At 45.9% G+C, this 17,123-nt stretch overlaps 7 protein-coding genes across 7 annotated transcripts; 3 read left to right on the top strand and 4 right to left on the bottom strand.

Annotated features, from left to right (window-relative positions):
* Nucleotides 1–329: 329 nt before the first annotated feature.
* Nucleotides 330–1,829, bottom strand: N7479_009771 (translation initiation factor eIF2B subunit beta; the record flags this gene model as incomplete). The annotated part of the gene is made up of 4 exons (XM_057257464.1): nucleotides 330–402; nucleotides 473–1,307; nucleotides 1,361–1,656; nucleotides 1,735–1,829. The coding sequence occupies 4 exons, from the start codon at nucleotides 1,827–1,829 to the stop codon at nucleotides 330–332; spliced, it is 1,299 nt and encodes a 432-aa protein (XP_057104922.1).
* A 575-nt stretch (nucleotides 1,830–2,404) lies between these two features.
* On the top strand, nucleotides 2,405–4,006 carry nemA (Nem1-Spo7 phosphatase catalytic subunit NEM1; the record flags this gene model as incomplete). Its single annotated transcript, XM_057257463.1, has 2 exons — nucleotides 2,405–3,809; nucleotides 3,864–4,006. The coding sequence occupies 2 exons, from the start codon at nucleotides 2,405–2,407 to the stop codon at nucleotides 4,004–4,006; spliced, it is 1,548 nt and encodes a 515-aa protein (XP_057104921.1).
* A 383-nt stretch (nucleotides 4,007–4,389) lies between these two features.
* On the bottom strand, nucleotides 4,390–5,331 carry N7479_009769 (SMP-30/gluconolactonase/LRE family protein; the record flags this gene model as incomplete). The annotated part of the gene is made up of 1 exon (XM_057257462.1): nucleotides 4,390–5,331. One exon carries the CDS (start codon nucleotides 5,329–5,331, stop codon nucleotides 4,390–4,392), a length of 942 nt encoding a protein of 313 aa, XP_057104920.1.
* Nucleotides 5,332–6,468: 1,137 nt separating this feature from the next.
* N7479_009768 (metallophosphoesterase family protein) lies at nucleotides 6,469–7,929 on the top strand (the record flags this gene model as incomplete). The annotated part of the gene is made up of 4 exons (XM_057257461.1): nucleotides 6,469–6,583; nucleotides 6,634–7,088; nucleotides 7,188–7,471; nucleotides 7,569–7,929. The coding sequence occupies 4 exons, from the start codon at nucleotides 6,469–6,471 to the stop codon at nucleotides 7,927–7,929; spliced, it is 1,215 nt and encodes a 404-aa protein (XP_057104919.1).
* A 1,352-nt stretch (nucleotides 7,930–9,281) lies between these two features.
* Nucleotides 9,282–10,878, top strand: N7479_009767 (glycoside hydrolase family 76 protein; the record flags this gene model as incomplete). Its single annotated transcript, XM_057257460.1, has 4 exons — nucleotides 9,282–9,381; nucleotides 9,466–9,713; nucleotides 9,781–10,230; nucleotides 10,315–10,878. 4 exons carry the CDS (start codon nucleotides 9,282–9,284, stop codon nucleotides 10,876–10,878), a joined length of 1,362 nt encoding a protein of 453 aa, XP_057104918.1.
* A 3,521-nt stretch (nucleotides 10,879–14,399) lies between these two features.
* Nucleotides 14,400–14,865, bottom strand: N7479_009766 (uncharacterized protein; the record flags this gene model as incomplete). The annotated part of the gene is made up of 4 exons (XM_057257459.1): nucleotides 14,400–14,426; nucleotides 14,480–14,482; nucleotides 14,552–14,554; nucleotides 14,620–14,865. The coding sequence occupies 4 exons, from the start codon at nucleotides 14,863–14,865 to the stop codon at nucleotides 14,400–14,402; spliced, it is 279 nt and encodes a 92-aa protein (XP_057104917.1).
* Nucleotides 14,866–15,671: 806 nt separating this feature from the next.
* N7479_009765 (FAD-dependent oxidoreductase) lies at nucleotides 15,672–16,902 on the bottom strand (the record flags this gene model as incomplete). Its single annotated transcript, XM_057257458.1, has 4 exons — nucleotides 15,672–15,706; nucleotides 15,789–16,030; nucleotides 16,081–16,821; nucleotides 16,874–16,902. 4 exons carry the CDS (start codon nucleotides 16,900–16,902, stop codon nucleotides 15,672–15,674), a joined length of 1,047 nt encoding a protein of 348 aa, XP_057104916.1.
* Between the last annotated feature and the right edge of the window lie 221 nt (nucleotides 16,903–17,123).

The raw sequence follows: 17,123 nt of genomic DNA, 5'->3' as shown, positions 1-17,123 counted from the left end.
ACATTTTATGGTACACAAGGATCTGCGTTCAGCCTAATAGTAGGATATATTTTATCCTGTTACTAGCTCAGCGATGTAGGTATCTATGCCAGGCTAAGCTTATTACAAAGTCTATTTGATATGCGCAAGAGAATCCAATGTAGTGGCTAGCACAGCGCTGTCTAAACATCGGCGGAAGTCAGAAAATTTAGTTGTTTCTATTCATTACTTCTGCGTATCAATCGTCAAAGTAATTCCTCGGGTATCGTTCGTGCAAATGTCCCTCAAATGATTTTTTTTGTTAATTTTCATGAGCTGTTTTGACACAATTGCTTAAGCCAATCACCAGCTTAGAAGCTGATATCTTCTTTGCGGTAGTGGTCTGAGACAATGCGGTAAAGGTACGATGGAGCATGGCCGCCGCTGGCGTAGGAAGGGTAAGGTTAGCTTTATGAAATGAGATCAGAAAGTGGGGTGGGTGCTTGAAACTTACATGTTAGTGATGTAAAGATCGACGAGCTCTGCAGGAACGTAGTCATAGATGGGGTTCTGGACATCGACTAGGTCAACGAGATCACCTTCCTCGTATGAAAGGACCTTGCTTGGGTCACCGTATTCAATGAGCGAGTCGAAATCGAATGGGTAGACAGGGCTGAGCTTGTAAACACCGCTCACAACTACAACAGGGGTCTGATGGACCTTGGCAGCACGGGCGATGACACGGGTGCCAGCTGCGGCGACAAGGCCACCGTTGGCGAGGACGGAGTGTGTGCCGAGGATGACCTTATTGACTCGCGACATGATAGCGAAGACAGCAGAGTCGGGGATGAGGATGACGGTAATGCCGTGCTCGATCAGTGGCTTCTGGAAAGCCTCCAAGCCGAGATTGTCATCATCGCTAGCGCTACCACTGACGGTAGCGTGTGTAGCCTCGTGATTATTAGGGTACGACTCAGCGTGGATGACGGTGAACTTTCGCTTTGTGGCGGCCTTGAGCAGGAATTTTTGGACCGTGGTCGAGGATGTGTGAGTGAGGATGATTTCGTTGGAATGAATGTGGTCCAATGCGTAGGCGGCGATCTGGTCGTCCACTTGACCAAGCTCATCAATGATCTCGCCAATACCCTCCAGGACTTCAGCCCGTACGTCTTTGCTTGGGGAGTGACCAGGGAGGCGCCCGCTTGGAGAGGAGGATCCCGGGGTGCTGGGAAGTGAGTGCTCGGGTTCGGGATGGGAGAGAAGGCTGAACATAGAGGTCAAAGGAGGGCGAGTGGTTCTATCCTCGGACCGGAAGGAGAGCGAGTCGCGATCCAAAGGCAATGCTGGATCTAAGAATTTATGAGTCACTGCTGCGTAGGTATTTGGAGAAGTTGGGACTCACCGTCAAAAGCCCGGGGTGTTTGTGGCTGACTCTCTGAACCGATGTCGCTAAGAGCGAACTCTGCTTCGCGATCATCTTCGGCTTCATCACGAATAAGACCAAGGACCCGGCGCACGATATTGCCCACAACCATCTCGCGCGGTTGCGCAGCCATTAGTCGCCTGCCCACACTCTGCACCCGCTCAATAAGCTTTGCTGAATCTGTTGTGCGGCATGCAGAGATCACACTCCGTAGCAAATAGGCGGTTGCCGTGGCACATGATCGCGAATGGCGGATTTGACGTCGCTTGAGCAAGCTGAATGAAATATACTAAGTTAGGAATTTTGATCGTCGGTGGGGATAGCAGAATGACTGGAAGTCTCGAGATACGTACGAAATCAAAGTTTCAATAGAGGTATCAATCGGGTTTGTCTTGAGACACTTGAGGAATGACCCCAGGCCCGGTGTCAGGGCCAACGAAGACGGCATGAGGAAGTGGGATGTTTGGAGGAAATCTACTCGGTGTCAGCGGGGGTTGGGCGATAGAAGTGTGTAGTGTTCGACTATTAAACATACCGAGTTTCAGACCCAAATCACACTGAGTATGTAAATAGAAAGAGGTTTATTAAGAGATTCTCAGATTCTCAGAGCCAGAGAGAGAGAGTGGGAGAGACAAAGAATGATTTTCTGCCGTTCGATCTTGTCCGCTTCCCCACACTCATTGATCCTCTATTGTCTCGGCTTCGGCTTTCTTATTGGTGTTCTTTCAGTTTTCGCGTTTCTATTATTTCATTTCTGTTTTTGGATTGCTCTTTATCGGCTTTGAATCTGTGGTATAAATCAGATTTGGAGTTGCGGAAGTTGTTCCGAGGCACGGGTGACTGGCGCATTGAGGTTAGAACAGCTTACGCCTCCTTACGATCCCCCTCTTTCCCTCGGACAGACATATCACATTCTTACACACAATATCTCATGGGCCGCTTCAAGTGGGTTTGATGATTTACTCACGATTCCTTTGTCAATAGATCGCTGCGCCCCCGTCTCCCGTGACGCCTTGAGGGAAGATGAACTCGCTGAACATCCTGTCCTCGCGAGTCATTGGCCAATCTTCCAGCTCTTCACGCCACAGATCACAGTCCCAAGGCGATAGCAAACGTGCACCTCTACCGACAGACTTCTCGAAACTCCGGTCTTATAGCGAGGATAACTTTCGGTCCCTCGACCCCACCGAGAAGAGCTATGACGGTGGACCACCGCCCGTGGGCGAATATGGAGAGGAAGATGTGCCCTATGAATTAGACGAGAAGACACAGTTACTGCATGAAGCTCACAAGAAAGGCACGCTCACTGCTCGAAGTACTTGGCGACTAATTACCCAACGATTTTTCGATGCGATCACGGAAACCCTCAAGTTCATCATGTCTACGTTTGCTGCACCCGGTGTGTATTTGGCTCAATGCTTTCAGGCCGAAGATGGTCACTACTCGCTCCTTGCACCTGTTCGGAAATTGCGGCGCTCTTCTGCTGCCCCAACAATGCGGCCGGATAAGGCCATCCGGGTGGAAGGTCGGCGCCGGAGTGGCTCCACCCGGAAGCTGCGATCTCAAGGCTCTCACGAATCTATTATATCAACAACGTCAGAGTCTGACACAGATCGACGACATATCAAGCATCTATCAACCGGGAAGAACCGGCCTACCAAGACGAAAGGTCACGATCCTGATTCAATCCCAGAAGCGGAAGAGAATGAGAACACGCCCCGTCGGTCTATACGAATCAAGCTCCATAATGAAGAATCTCTCAAGCGGCAGAAACATCGAAGATCCCAGACTGCGGATTTAGGGCATCCGGTGCCCAAGGGTGTCTCTCGAGTCCAGGGTGCTGTCCACCTGGACAGCTTGAAGTCCCCAACCTCTCCCAATATCCACCGCATAACAAAGTACCCGCATTCTCCAACTCCACCACGCCCACTCCTCCCGCCACGAGTACCTTCATATACTGCAGCTCCCCGCAATGCGAGGCCTCCGCAGAAGACCTTGGTGCTGGATCTCGATGAGACCCTAATCCATTCGCTTGCCAAGGGTGGCCGGATGTCCAGTGGTCACATGGTCGAGGTCAAGCTCTCGATACCTACGACTACTTCATTATCCCCGGGCGGACCGCAAACGACACTGGGCCCCCAGCACCCCATTTTGTACTACGTGCATAAACGACCGCATTGCGATGAGTTCTTGCGCAAGGTTAGTAAGTGGTATAAGCTCGTCATTTTCACAGCTAGCGTTCAAGAGTATGCCGACCCTGTCATCGACTGGCTCGAGTCGGAGCGGAAATACTTCCAAGGCCGTTTATACCGACAGCATTGCACATTCCGTAACGGGGCGTACATCAAGGACCTGAGTTCTGTGGAGCCGGATCTGAGTAAGGTGATGATTCTGGACAACAGCCCGATGAGTTATATCTTCCACGAAGGTAATAACTAAGTTTTATCTATTATGGTGCGCTCGAACTAATAATGATTGCTAGATAATGCGATTCCTATCGAAGGTTGGATCAATGACCCCACGGATAACGGTCTGCTCCACTTGGTTCCCATGCTCGAAGCTTTACAGTCTGTCACGGATGTCCGGGCTTTGCTGGCACTTCGCCGTGGTGAAATCGAGTCATGATTGATATCCGCATTTGTGTTTGTATAAGGGGTTTGTGTTTTAGAAGCGATGTCTAAGCTTTCAGCATGAAAATAGGAAAAAAAATGAAAATATTACGGAGCAATGGAGGGAATTGGAGACCGACCGACACGATCATGCAAGCGCAGTTATTCATAATGGCATTCGGTGTCTTGTTTTGTTACTAAGAATCGAATGGAAATACGTACATATGACCTTGACTTCTCTTGATGAATCTATGTACATAGTATGTAGGTACCTCGTTTCAAGTTCCTATCTTTAACCAGCAGAGTCTGTAATCTTGAAACAGAAATTGGCGGGATAGCTTTTGCGCGAGTAAAACAAGATAATCCATGAAATGGCAACCCAACACATAAGACAATGTCCTAAAACTCCACAGTAAGCGCCATAATCTTCCCCCCTCTGATACTCGTGTCATTCCCAGGAAGCCTGCTCTCCCCTCCAGTAGTGATATACAGAACATTGCGATCCTTGTATGTCCTCCCAAAGGCCGTGGACGTGGCAGTCATCAAATCCGTCGAGTTCGCCGAACCCGCAATAACCTCATGGTCACCATTAGGATAGACCTTGAGAACCACATTGCCAACAAGACCCGCCAAATATGCAACCCCATGCGGGCCAATAACAAAGTCATCACCCAGTGTATTGCGGCTGATAACCTCATAAGGCCCCAAAGCACGGCCAGTATGTGTATCAATTCGCACACGACAGAAAATCTGCTTCGGGCTGTCGGTGTAATACATATAATCATTCACTACCTTCAACCCGTTGACCCCAAGCAACAGTCCCATGTCTGTATTTGCGGCCATTGTCTCGTCTTGGTGGATCACCTCGTAGGCCCCGGTACGGATATTGAGATACCATATGACGCCAAGCGAGGAATCGGTGAGAGCGACTGCGTTTCCTTCATCTAGAGCAGCAATTCCGTTCAAAGCACCAGCGGGGAGTTTCGCGATAAGGGTTGCCTTGGGCGCGGTTTCATCGCTTGTGAGATCGATCGTCCAGACTGAGTTGGTTGCAATCACCGCATAGATATCTGGTGAAAGCTCTGTGATGCCATCTGCATCTTCGGCGCCGTCGAAATGGTAGACTAGATGGGCTGAGCCGGGAGTTGAAGGGTCAATTTCCCAGAGCTCTGCTGTGCTCAGATCCGCGACGAGGAGGTTGCCGTTTGGTCGGACTGCGATGTTCTCGACCCAGGTCGCATTTGGGAATCTGTAGATTTCGCGAAGATTGGGGGAGTGCGCGAGACAGAGAGTGGAGAAGAATGTAAGGAGTAAGAGTAGGGAGTCTAGCAGATTAGCCATCTTTGGAGGGCGTCGTGTAATGTTCTGAAACACCACAATACATTGGGAGACTTTGTTATATAAGAGATGGCGGAACTGCCGGCTCTTATCTTTTGCATCAATTAATCGCTGCTAAATGAATTTGGTTGGTTTCCTCGGAAACTGAGTTGTAATGCAGGTGTACAAGGTGCTTGGTAATACAAATTGCTGAGAAGTAGATAGCCAAGTCTGCACCGAATACTCCGTACTGCAGATCACCATAATGTTGCAGATAAAACAAAAATACAATGGAAACAGACCCTAGTTAATTAACCATCATGAAATACAATTTTCAGATAATCTTCGTTAACCGCCATGATCCAGAATCCCCCGGTTAACCTTGTGCCTCACGTCATGTGCTATGGAATTCCCCTTCTATCCATAGATAAAATATCATATGTTTCACTTTACAACTTCTTGTCCGGTCTAAGTTCCTGGATTATTGGGATACACTACGGCTCGGAATTAGACTAAAAGTCCACAGTCAAAAGGATACCATCAAGATTTATCTGCACGGGAGGATGTAACGTCTTGGCGTAAGCAATATGCAGCCAATGTTGCCATGTTGTGGTATAGTGTTCTTGGCAATACGCCTCTCAGATAGGCATCTTCATGCTTTCCCTTGCTGACATCCATTCGGATTTAAGGTCTGTGGATTTATGCTTCCTTCGCGGGTGCTTACCGAGTGGGTCACAATTGGGGAAATTTGATTGGTGAGCCAATCTGGGCTGCCAATGGCCAAAAGTTAAGCTGGGACCCACTTTAATGGTAAAAGTAACATCTTTGGACATGACGTGCGATAAGCAGGCTGCATGATAGGCTCAAGGGCCAGATGATAGACTGTTCATCCAGGGCGCATTCTTAAGATTTAATTCACACCACACAGGATCCGACTCTCCTCTCCTACCGGGGTCTGGCAGAGCCGTTTCTGTAAGGTTACATCTTACCAGGTACCCACAACTAGCCATCCTTGTAGTACTTTTGTTAGATCTGCAACAAGTTGCTGGAAAATTAAGCGAAATCTGGCGATACGTTGAGAGCCACCGGTATTCTTCATTTTCTACTCCGTACAGTTGATCTTTCGCGATTACGCATAATATTGCGGGGTATATAACGACAATGTCAATTCGCAGACCGCCCGTGTATCAACGCCGTGATAGAGACCAAACCTTGCGATTTACTGAGAATGGCAAATTCCAAATTTCGGTTTTTAGCGACTTGCATTTTGCCGAAGGTATGATGACAGACTCTAACCATTGTCTGGTATACTAACTATACACAAAGATGATGAAGCAGACAAGAACACCACAAGGGTGATGAACTCCGTTCTTTCTTCGGAGAATGTGCAACTTGTGGTGCTTAATGGCGACTTAATCTCTGGCGAGGCAACACAAAAGTCCAATTCTAGTCTCTACGTCGATCGAATTGTTGCACCACTGGCCGATCGTGGTTTACTATGGGCATCGACTTATGGGAATCATGACAGCGAGATTAATCTGGACCCCGAAGAGACGTTTCGTCTAGAGGCAAAACATGAAAACAGCTTAACCCAGAAACAAGTGCTTGGGTCCACTTCTGGGATCACGAACTATTATCTGCCAATATTCCCGCATGAGGGTTCGAATGATAATACCCCCGCGTTTATACTATGGTTTTTCGACAGTCAAGGTGGTCATTATGCCATGAAAAAGAATGAAGATGGCGAATCAACCCCGAAACAGAATTGGGTAGACGATAGCGTAAGTGCTACGCCGTTTATAAACCCCAAAGATTCTCATATATTCTTATATTTGATCCCGGGATTTGAGGTTTAGTTTTCACATACTAACTTGGTACAGGTTACTGAATGGTTTACAAAAACCAATAAAAACTTAACATCTACCTACGGACAAACAATCCCATCTCTAGCCTTCGTCCATATCCCAGTCCATGCAATGCGCGCATTCCAGAAATCTGGCGTTAACCCAACGAGCGAACCAGGAATCAACGGAGAACGAGTCCAGGAACAAGGCTACGACACCGAGTCCGGCTACCAATTTCAAGATTACCAATTTATAAGCGCTCTATTGAATACCACGGGGCTGATGGCGACTTTCAGTGGCCATGATCACGACAATGACTGGTATGGAGCAAACTATACCAGACATTCTGTTCTCGGTTTCAAGTCAAAACACAAAAGATCTCATTGAGCTAATACCTTTTTTTTCTTCTTTCGACAGGTGCTTCAAATGGGATAATAAGCTTTCTGGCCTCAATATCACTGGAAATGGTGTAAACATGTGCTACGGTCGACATACGGGATATGGAGGGTATGGCGATTGGGCACGTGGTGGGAGACAGATTTTGTTGGATGAGAAGTTGCTTGGGGACGATATGCGGACTTGGGTTCGGATAGAAGATGGGTCAATTTCAGGGGATGTCCATCTCAATGCGACGTATGGCCATGATCGATATGGGTTGGCTGAGAGGAGGAATGCCAGCGATCAAAATGGTGGTCTTTCGCTTTCTCCTCAATACTTGGGTATTTTTGTGTGGATATTTGTATTTTATAGGCTTATATCTGGAGTTCACTTATGGTAAATTACTCGATCAATTCTGTCTATGGAAGTGTGCAAGGATCACGGAGTATGGAGTATACTTTGTAAGTATTGGCCTCGATGTAGGACCAAATGGCTGTTATCGGATGCTGTGTACTTTAATGCAACATATTGTACCTGCCTTGGATGTTAAGAAGGCGAATCATTGTTCTTTCAAAATGGGTGTGTCATCATTATAGCTCTACAAAGTAGCTCAAGGAGTGCCTCTGGCGAAGACAGTACAAAGTAGCGCAACCAACCGTTTTGGCTCTGTCTTCCCGGGGGTTTCATAAATGACCACTAAACCTCGGTTAAGATTGGTGAGCCTCAAGAGACAAGGTCGTACAAAGTACATTAAATATGGGTCTAGGCACAATCAAAAGATCAAAACCCCTGGTATTCTCCAATGGATTTGAAACACAGCCCTTTTTCCAAAGAGATCGTCAAAAAAAGAACAGGGCTTTCCCGCCTCTGACGTCAGTGACCCCTGGCCCCACTTCTTTCTGGTCCAGGGGAGTTCCAAAGTTTTACCAAATGCGGTCTTTTTGAAAAAGAGAGAGATTTGAGAGAATGAGAGAATGAGAATGATATATATGAGTATTAGGAAAGAAGAAGATTAAATAACTAACTATGTCAGGTTAATTATTAATCGTATACCTGACGTAAGGGGGAAATATCATACATGACTATGAAACATTGGTATATACATACTCCATACAAAGTACATAAATCATTGAATCTAAATGTCTAAAGAGGTTCAAGAAGTCCAAGGAGGTCCAAGTTCCTTGGTTAGTTGTGTGGAATAGCTTGTCTTGCCCTCCTTACACGCGTTTCATCGCTTGGCATATGCGTGGTGACCGAGATAGTGGAGAACCCCTAAGCCCTAGCCTATAGGTATATTATTCGACATTATTCGACATCATCTGTCACTTCCACTCGTTCCATGAAAAAGCAATGATAATATGACCGGCCAATACTCAATATTCTAGCCAACCATGAACATGTTCAACTGTACAGTATACGCATACAAACAAAATCGGTCCTACAAAGTGCACTCGGCCCAGCCAGTGGCGAACATGATCGCTCTACTGGTTGATCGTCGGGTCTTTGCGAAATTAACCCAGCAAAAGCATGCAATTTCTCCCAACCCCACAGAAAGGTGGATAAGGCCCTGAAAACTATTTTTGTTTCTGAACTTGGGTTGGGGGTCTCTTTTGCCCATACATCATTGCGCCGCATCCCCAACCCCCAAAGTTCCTTCCTCTGACAGGCAAGATCTCGTCCAATTCCCACATCAACTCGCGACCGTTTCTCAGTCAAGATCGATATACTATCTATGATTGATCCAAGTCCGAAATGCAACTGTCCGGAACATGGTCCATCCTTAATGGCCTCATCGCAATACTTCTCTTCTCAACGTTAACCTCTGCAATCGAATTGGACATCAATGATGAAGGTACGACATGGCTACTAGAATTTATTTTTGAATTTATTTTCCAATGGAAATTCGCATAAGACTGACTTCGCTATCCTTGGACAGAATCAATCAAAGATGCCGCAAGTACGAGTGCTTACTCCATGATGGGATGGTATGTCGGCAATGAAACCGGTCAAATCCCTGGCGCTTTCCCTGAAAAATGGTGGGAAGGATCTGCTCTTTTCCTGGCACTGCTTCAATACTGGCACTTTACGGGTGACACGACCTATAACTCTTTAACGAGCGAAGGAATGCAGTGGCAGTCGGGCGACAAGGGTGATTACATGCCCAGCAACTACAGTAGCTACCTGGTGAGACCAATACACCGATTGCAAAACACCGTCACGTATAGTTATCTAAATATTCCCTAATCTCTAGGGAAATGACGACCAAATGTTCTGGGGTCTCGCAGCCATGATGGCCGCCGAGCTGAAATTCCCTGATGTCCCAGACAAATTCTCGTGGCTTTCGCTCGCACAGGGTGTATTTAACACCCAGATTGCTCGATGGGATACAACAAAATGTGGTGGTGGTCTGCGTTGGCAGCTCTTCCCTTACCAGAACGGATACACCATGAAGAACGCCGTATCAAACGGTGGTCTGTTCCAACTTGCTGCGCGCCTCGCCCGCTACACGAATGAAGACAAGTACACAGACTGGGCCGAGAAAATCTGGGACTGGTCTGTTTCCTCGCCGCTGGTGAACAACAAGACCTGGAATGTTGCCGACTCGACAGAAATGAGCAATAATTGCGCCGACGCTGGTAACTACCAGTGGTCCTACAACTACGGCACATACCTAATGGGTGCTGCCTACATGTATAATATGGTAAGTGTAGCTCTCTATTTTCGCTATTTTTCTATTACAGACACAACTCTTCTATTTGCATACACTAACACTCAACCCGTACAGACAAGCGACGAAAAATGGAAGACCCCAGTCGACGGTCTCCTCGGCAAAACTCTGAAAACCTTCTTCCCGAACGGCGACGTCATGGAAGACACGACCTGCGAACCAATCCACAAGTGTAATTTCAACGAAATCCTCTTCAAGGGCCTCACCTCATCATGGCTCGCATTCACCGCGCTCCTAGTCCCCGACACCGCAGAGCAAATAAAACCTAAACTTGCAAGTTCTGCACAAGCCGCTGCAGAGTCCTGCACGGGAAATAACAACAACACATGCGGTATCATGTGGTATCAACACAAGTGGGACGGGACGACTGGCATGGAGCAAGAGATCAGCACGACTAATGTCTTCCTTGCGAATATGATCAACTTTGACACCGGTACCTTTGGGCCTGTCACTTCGAAGACTGGTGGAAACAGCACCAGTGATGATAATGCGGGTGAAGGGGACGGGAAAGACAAGGAGAAACCTATCACGACTGGGGATAAGGCTGGTGCTAGTATTTTGACATTGATCTTTGTCTTTGCTTGGGCTGGGGCTATGGCTTTCATGATGCTCGGTGCTTGATCTGGCGGTACATATCATGTTTCTTTCATTGGCATTGTAGGAGAATTGGAGTTTTGGTGACTCGATTATGTTTGTACATACTATATCAAAATTATTTTTACATTCCTACGGTGAAATAGTATACTGGTCTATGTATTTTCAACAGGTCAACGATGTTTGACTACACACGCCGGCTTTACAACGCAAGACCTCCGATGAAGTATCTAGACAAAATATGCGTGATAGGAATGCTGCTCTCGAGCGTACCGAATGAGCGACGCCATATCACTATATCGATCTGTCTAACATCCCTGTATCACGGCACCTTCTAGAGATTTATAAACGATATACTTCGAGAATATATAGATAAATACATACTTAACTTTGTCGATAATATTCTTATCTACAGCGAAAATAAAGAAGATCACCAGTACCCGGTATACTATAGGTACAAAAGCCCTGTACCTAACTACCTATATTTACAATTAGTCAGCGAGGTCCGCACCCGTAGGTACATGGATTGCTCGAAAGTCGAATTCTGTCATATTTTACTAGTTATGTAGAGTTATGCATATCCATTGACTATGCCATACCTTGCTTCACACCAGATGTCTGTCACTATATAAAGCCCAACCTCCGTCCACCTGAAAAAATCGATTTATACTTGCTTTATTCGACTTCACTACCAAATTTCATTTCACAATTAACTACCAACAGCTAATGATCCACTATGGCACCAATCCCGTAAGCATAGTGCACAATCAACCCTCCTTCCCCGCGCAGAGTAGTCAATCCCCGATTTATCTCTAACGCCAGCTCTAATTCTTAGTGAGGTGGATCCCTCTAACTGGCTGACCCAGTTGCGCGAGCATATTGGACTCGAACGCCAGAGCCAGATATATTTATCAAGTTTGACTGTTCCAGCCACCCACAACAGCCACGCTACAACGGACCATATCGAAGGTTGGTGTTGGAAAAAGATGGAAGTTGCCAATTGTCAGTCAAGTACTATACGAGCACAACTGGAAATGGGCGTGCGATCGATTGATCTGCGAATCGGCAAAGGCCTAGTTCTCCGCCATGGAAGAGTCAACCTGCAAGGAAATCTGAGAGACGTGCTGCACATCATGTCTAATTGGCTGGATCAACACCCCAACGAGACCATCATGTTCCGGGCCAAGTGGGACTACTGGGGGGACGACCGTCAACCTGACCAAGACCATGCGCCGGGACAAGTCAATGACCTGATTCGGAAAGAATTTTCGGCAAGGGGTCTCGTCCTCGACCGGCAGCCTAGACTGAGCGAATGTATTGGAAAAATGGTTCTTTTCAATGATAACGGTGTAGGGGCCTTTCCGCTGAAAGGCCCCGAGACGCCCCGCACGGAGCTTCCAGGGGATATGGACGTCATTGACACTCACTGGATACATGTCCAGAGGGGTTTAGAATGGGCCTTGAGAACTTCATCGCCAGCTAATCAAGAGGAGTACTATAAGATTCATTGTTCACAACAGTCTCTGTATAAATTGGAGAATCTCAGCTTGCATAACTTTTGGGGCAATATCACAAGTGTCAGAAGACCGATTGACTTTGCGAAAGTTATCAACCCAAGGCTACATGACTGGTTGCTCGAAAATATCCACGGAAGGGGTGAAGGAAGGCTGGGAAGAGTTTATATTGATTTTGCTGAACCTAACTTGGTCAAGGCTATTCTACTTTGGAACTTTGTGTGATTCAAACCTCTCTCTATGAATCTAGGTCGAAAGCTTATAACTAGACCTAACCCAGACCTAGTAACTAGGGCCCTAAAAAACCTAGTGTAGGCCTAGCTCGACCCAGTTTCTACATAACTTTCTGAATATTATACGGTTATTTTTCTCTATTTTAGTTCCTGTATCATTCTCCGTCATAGGGCGGTGCGCCAGCATTATGGAATGTAGTTTGCAACAGTCAAATAAAAGGTGCCCAAGAGGTGTATTTGGCCACATGACCTATAGGAAAGCAAATATGGCAAACAAATATAGACAAAAGATGCTGCTCAAGTGGAACAAGAATACATAACCTTTGGAGGTTGTTTCCTTATATATTTCGGCCATTTCAGACAGTTTTTCACTTGATCTCACTTGGGCGCTTCCTATTGGCCAAATGACCTTTGATATTGATATTCGTAAGTCTACTCAATATATTGACGACGTGAAATATTACAGGTTGAAGTATTTAGTTTATATAGTTGGTTTCTAGTATGTAGAATTTACACTCATAGAATGGAGGTTAACCAACCAACTAGAGACCCTGAGCGAAAGTCACAAATTTAAGGCTTTCGAACTTGAGATCTGGTCCATGTCCATGGTATTCTGCTCGAATGATACCTGCTGCGTTAATAAGGCTGATGGCCAATAGCTATATAATCCATCGGACTCGATAATTGATCCACCGCCATAATATCTGTCTTTCTCTACGATGCCCGGGAAAAGAAACCTAGAACTGAATTTGCTGCTAATGTATCTCCGGATTTACAAAATATGAGAATCATTACGTTTGAGTAAAAAGTTTGCATGGACAAAACGGTCGGCCTTTGCATTCGCATCACAATATGGGGAAAACCCTGGACTAGGGCCAAAAACCCAAATCAAGGCTTCCATGTAATACAAATTGAAGATCTCAACTAGTGCATGTTTCCTTCTCACAAGACCAACTCTTGTTCGTCCAAAAAATCCAAACGCTGTGCAAATTCTATCAACCTAGTTATGCGTTGTTAGTAGGAAGGTTGTAGGATAGGACATGGGTCCATACCGTATCCTTCAATTTCCAAGAAGTTTTCCCAACTATTGAACATATATTAGTATTTTTAAGCCAGTATTTGCAAGCTGAGGGCGGTTCACTCACCAAATTTTTGATCGTCGTTTTGGTGATGGGGCGGCTGTTGATTTTTGTCTCTGCTTTTGTGAGTTGACCTACCAACTTTCCATGGCAGTTTTGTTAGTTCTAGCCCAGTAGTGCTATGCAGTATGCAATATATTGAATCAGTACTGTACTCACATTCTAGATCCGTACTCTGTTAGTTCTGTAGGCTCAGAACGGATTCAAAGACTCTCACCTCCTGCGTATCAAAGATATGTGAGCCATGCGCGAAAATAATTTTCTGGATTCTGTGCGGTAAAATAACTCACAAGCTGAGTAGTTAGCTTATGAAAATGTAAAATGATTGCTAGGACACCTTACTTGCTGTTATTGGTAATTTTGGTCAGTGCTGTATACCAGAAGTACTCCATCAAGGCTGAACATATTGACTCACATCCTATAGGAGAAACTGTTGTTAGTTATATGTTCATGTCAACCAGGCATTGAAGAAAGTACTCACTCCCTGTTGATCATATAAATCATAAGTACACTGTCAAAGTAGATATGCCCAAAAATGCTGATACTAGCACTTACCAACTATCGATTCGGCTCTGTCAGTGAAGGACCAAGTCAAGTTTGTAAATGTTAACTTACTTGCTATTTCGTGCAAATATTAGCTTCATGTTAACATAGCAGTTGTATTATCGCTTTAGATTGTGACTCACATCCTAGTAAATGTCAGTCATATGTAACAGAACCTTTCATTTCCATAAATACTTACCAACTGTTCAAACCAGTCTCGTTAGAGCATTATTCGAGTAGACATTCGAAGACAGGGCGAATTATAACTCACGAACTATAATTCCAAGACCGTTAGTTCCATATCTCAAAGTATTATGATCCAGAATTCGGTTCACTCACACTCTTTTGTGGGTCGTCAGAAGTATTTGACTGCGTGTCGACTACCTCTGTATCCTCGAGTTCATTCACATCCTTATCTGCATTAGCAACAAAATATGGCAAAACAATCGTCCCAGTGATAGGAGCAATAGGTCTCACCGAGCGCACAACATATTTCTTATCACTTAAATCGTATGAGGTCGTTATAATCGGAGCGGCGAGTGTGAGGCCAAAGAACAGCATAATAAAGAAGAAAATGGGCTGCATGTCTGCGGGTTAGGGTACCTGTGACTTGTTAGTAATACCAAAGAGAAGGTCGTAAAGTTTTCGATGAGTTGTAAATATGATTAATTTGAAGAGGATGCATTGCCTTTAAATATTCATGTCTGCTATAGTACAATAAAAACAATAAAAATTTACCCCTTAGCGTGGCTTGTATTCATATCTAAGGTAGGCGAATAGAACCGTTGGATAAACGCCGTCAGGCTTTGGCTTACACATATTTGAGCGTTAAGGAGTATCTTCACACTGAAATGCCAGAACTGGCATTTTCAGCCCTATGCTTGAAAAATAAGCATAGTATAGACGCCCTTGAAGCATTCTTCAAAACCTAATACTGGACGAGCATTCCAACGTCTGCTAATAATTCCATCGAAGTACTATCAGGTGATATAAATGGCTACATTCCTGACCCATTTAAGATGGAAATAAAAAGCGATTTGACCAATCCTACTCCGTACTCAGCTTCTACATACTTGGCCGTTATACAGGACGTTGAACCCCGGATTCTGGGAATTCGCCCAAGATAAATATCTTGCTAGCTTCCAGATATCATTAAGCAACAAAGCCGCCATATCCAATTTGAGATAGTTATCTTTTGGAAAGGACAAAAGCGACAGCCCACAGGAAAAGTATCGTAAAACATGGTCTAATGTTGGGCCAGAGAAGCAATAGTACTAAGAGGATCTAACATAGCTTAGAAAATGCCCGGTGGTGGCGCCTTGCAGGAATTTCATTCGTGCCAGAGCAACTGAGGGATTTTTTTCTTTTTGAATTTCTGAGTATAATGAGTGTTAGTGGGTGACTATGACGACAGTTGCAATGACCCCTGGATGATCTATCAGCATTGATAGTATTTGGGGGAAAAGAACTCCTCAAGCTTGTTTGCCAGTCCCTAGCTGATTTTGTACCCACTTGCGTCAGCACCGTAACAAGAGACCAGGAAAACAGGCCTCCAGTAGGGATCGCCAATGGCTCCGAGACAAACCTGAGTCCACCACGTCTCATGGGACGCCGAGCGACGTATACTTGTTTCAAATCAAACCCATTTGTCGAAGCCAATTTATCCGCCTGCTCGTCGACCATTTCAGGGCATAGATCTCTCACCCTCTTGAGAATGTCCTCAGTTGAAGCATCGTCGATATCCTCAGACCTGTCGAGTGTTAGCGTCACTCCAACCCCAGGGACTAACTCAAAGCACACCAGTTATTAGGCTCTTTCGTGCCTCCTATAACAGTCCCACCACCGAGAGGCCGGGGTATGATGACGGTAGAGGAACCATCACTCCAATGATGACTGATAGTTTTACCACAGTGATTCGAGACGATGATGAACTGGCCCCGCGAGGGGAAAGAGTCGGGATCATCAAACCCCCTTCCACTTGCATCGATAACAGCCGAAATATTATCGCTGTCGTCCCGGGACTTATTCTCCAGGTAGACAGACACAGCCTGTCCCAGCTCTGTCAAGTTCGCTCGAATGAAGCGAGCCCCCTGCACCTCTGCCCGCGTCTGTAACCACCTCAAATAAACCGGCGAGTTCAGGACCCAGCTCCGGTAGGTAACGCCTAGTTGGATTGATGGATATTGAGAGGGGTATTCCGTAGGGTCGAGAATACGAAAGTCGGGCCATGTGGTGTAGCCATTTTCTTCTGCCAGGAACGAGGCTGCGTCAGCAGTATCAAAATATTCAACAGCAGGAATAAAATCCACGCCTGCTTCCGGGTAATTTCTCGCGATCTCCTCGAATTCTTGGTAGGTTTGTCGCATGTAGGTCTGTTCTATTCGTTCCTCGTCTGTTTTTGCGGGGGTGGGGCGGAAGTGTGCCCCTGCCCATGGGGAGGCGTAGTCAATGCCAACGTCTCCGGGTAACTCTCTCGCGATGACGGTGACTCTCATGTGTTTGGATATTTTGACTGCAGCGCTGAGACCGAGAACGCCAGCTCTGTTGAATTGCTGTTAATAGACGGATCAAAGAGGGTAGACTTGGCTCTCACCCGACGATGATAACATGGCCTTGACCCATGTTGACGATTGTTCCTTGTCTGTACTTCCCGGCTATAATGGGGGGCTATTAATTTGAACCTGAGTTATAATTGTTCAACGAATTGAGCATCAAGTGAGTCATCTAAATCCTCCCGGCAGGGGGCCATCGAGAAGGCACACCGAACAGTCCATATTGGGGAATTGTGGCTGTTGACTCATAATAAAATCAAGGTCACGAGTGATTGGATATTACACATGTAT

This window comes from Penicillium vulpinum (genome assembly GCF_028829585.1).
Source record: "Penicillium vulpinum strain IBT 29486 chromosome Unknown utg000004l_segment0_segment0, whole genome shotgun sequence".
Lineage (NCBI taxonomy): Eukaryota > Fungi > Ascomycota > Eurotiomycetes > Eurotiales > Aspergillaceae > Penicillium > Penicillium vulpinum.
This window is presented reverse-complemented; position numbering and strand designations above follow the sequence as displayed.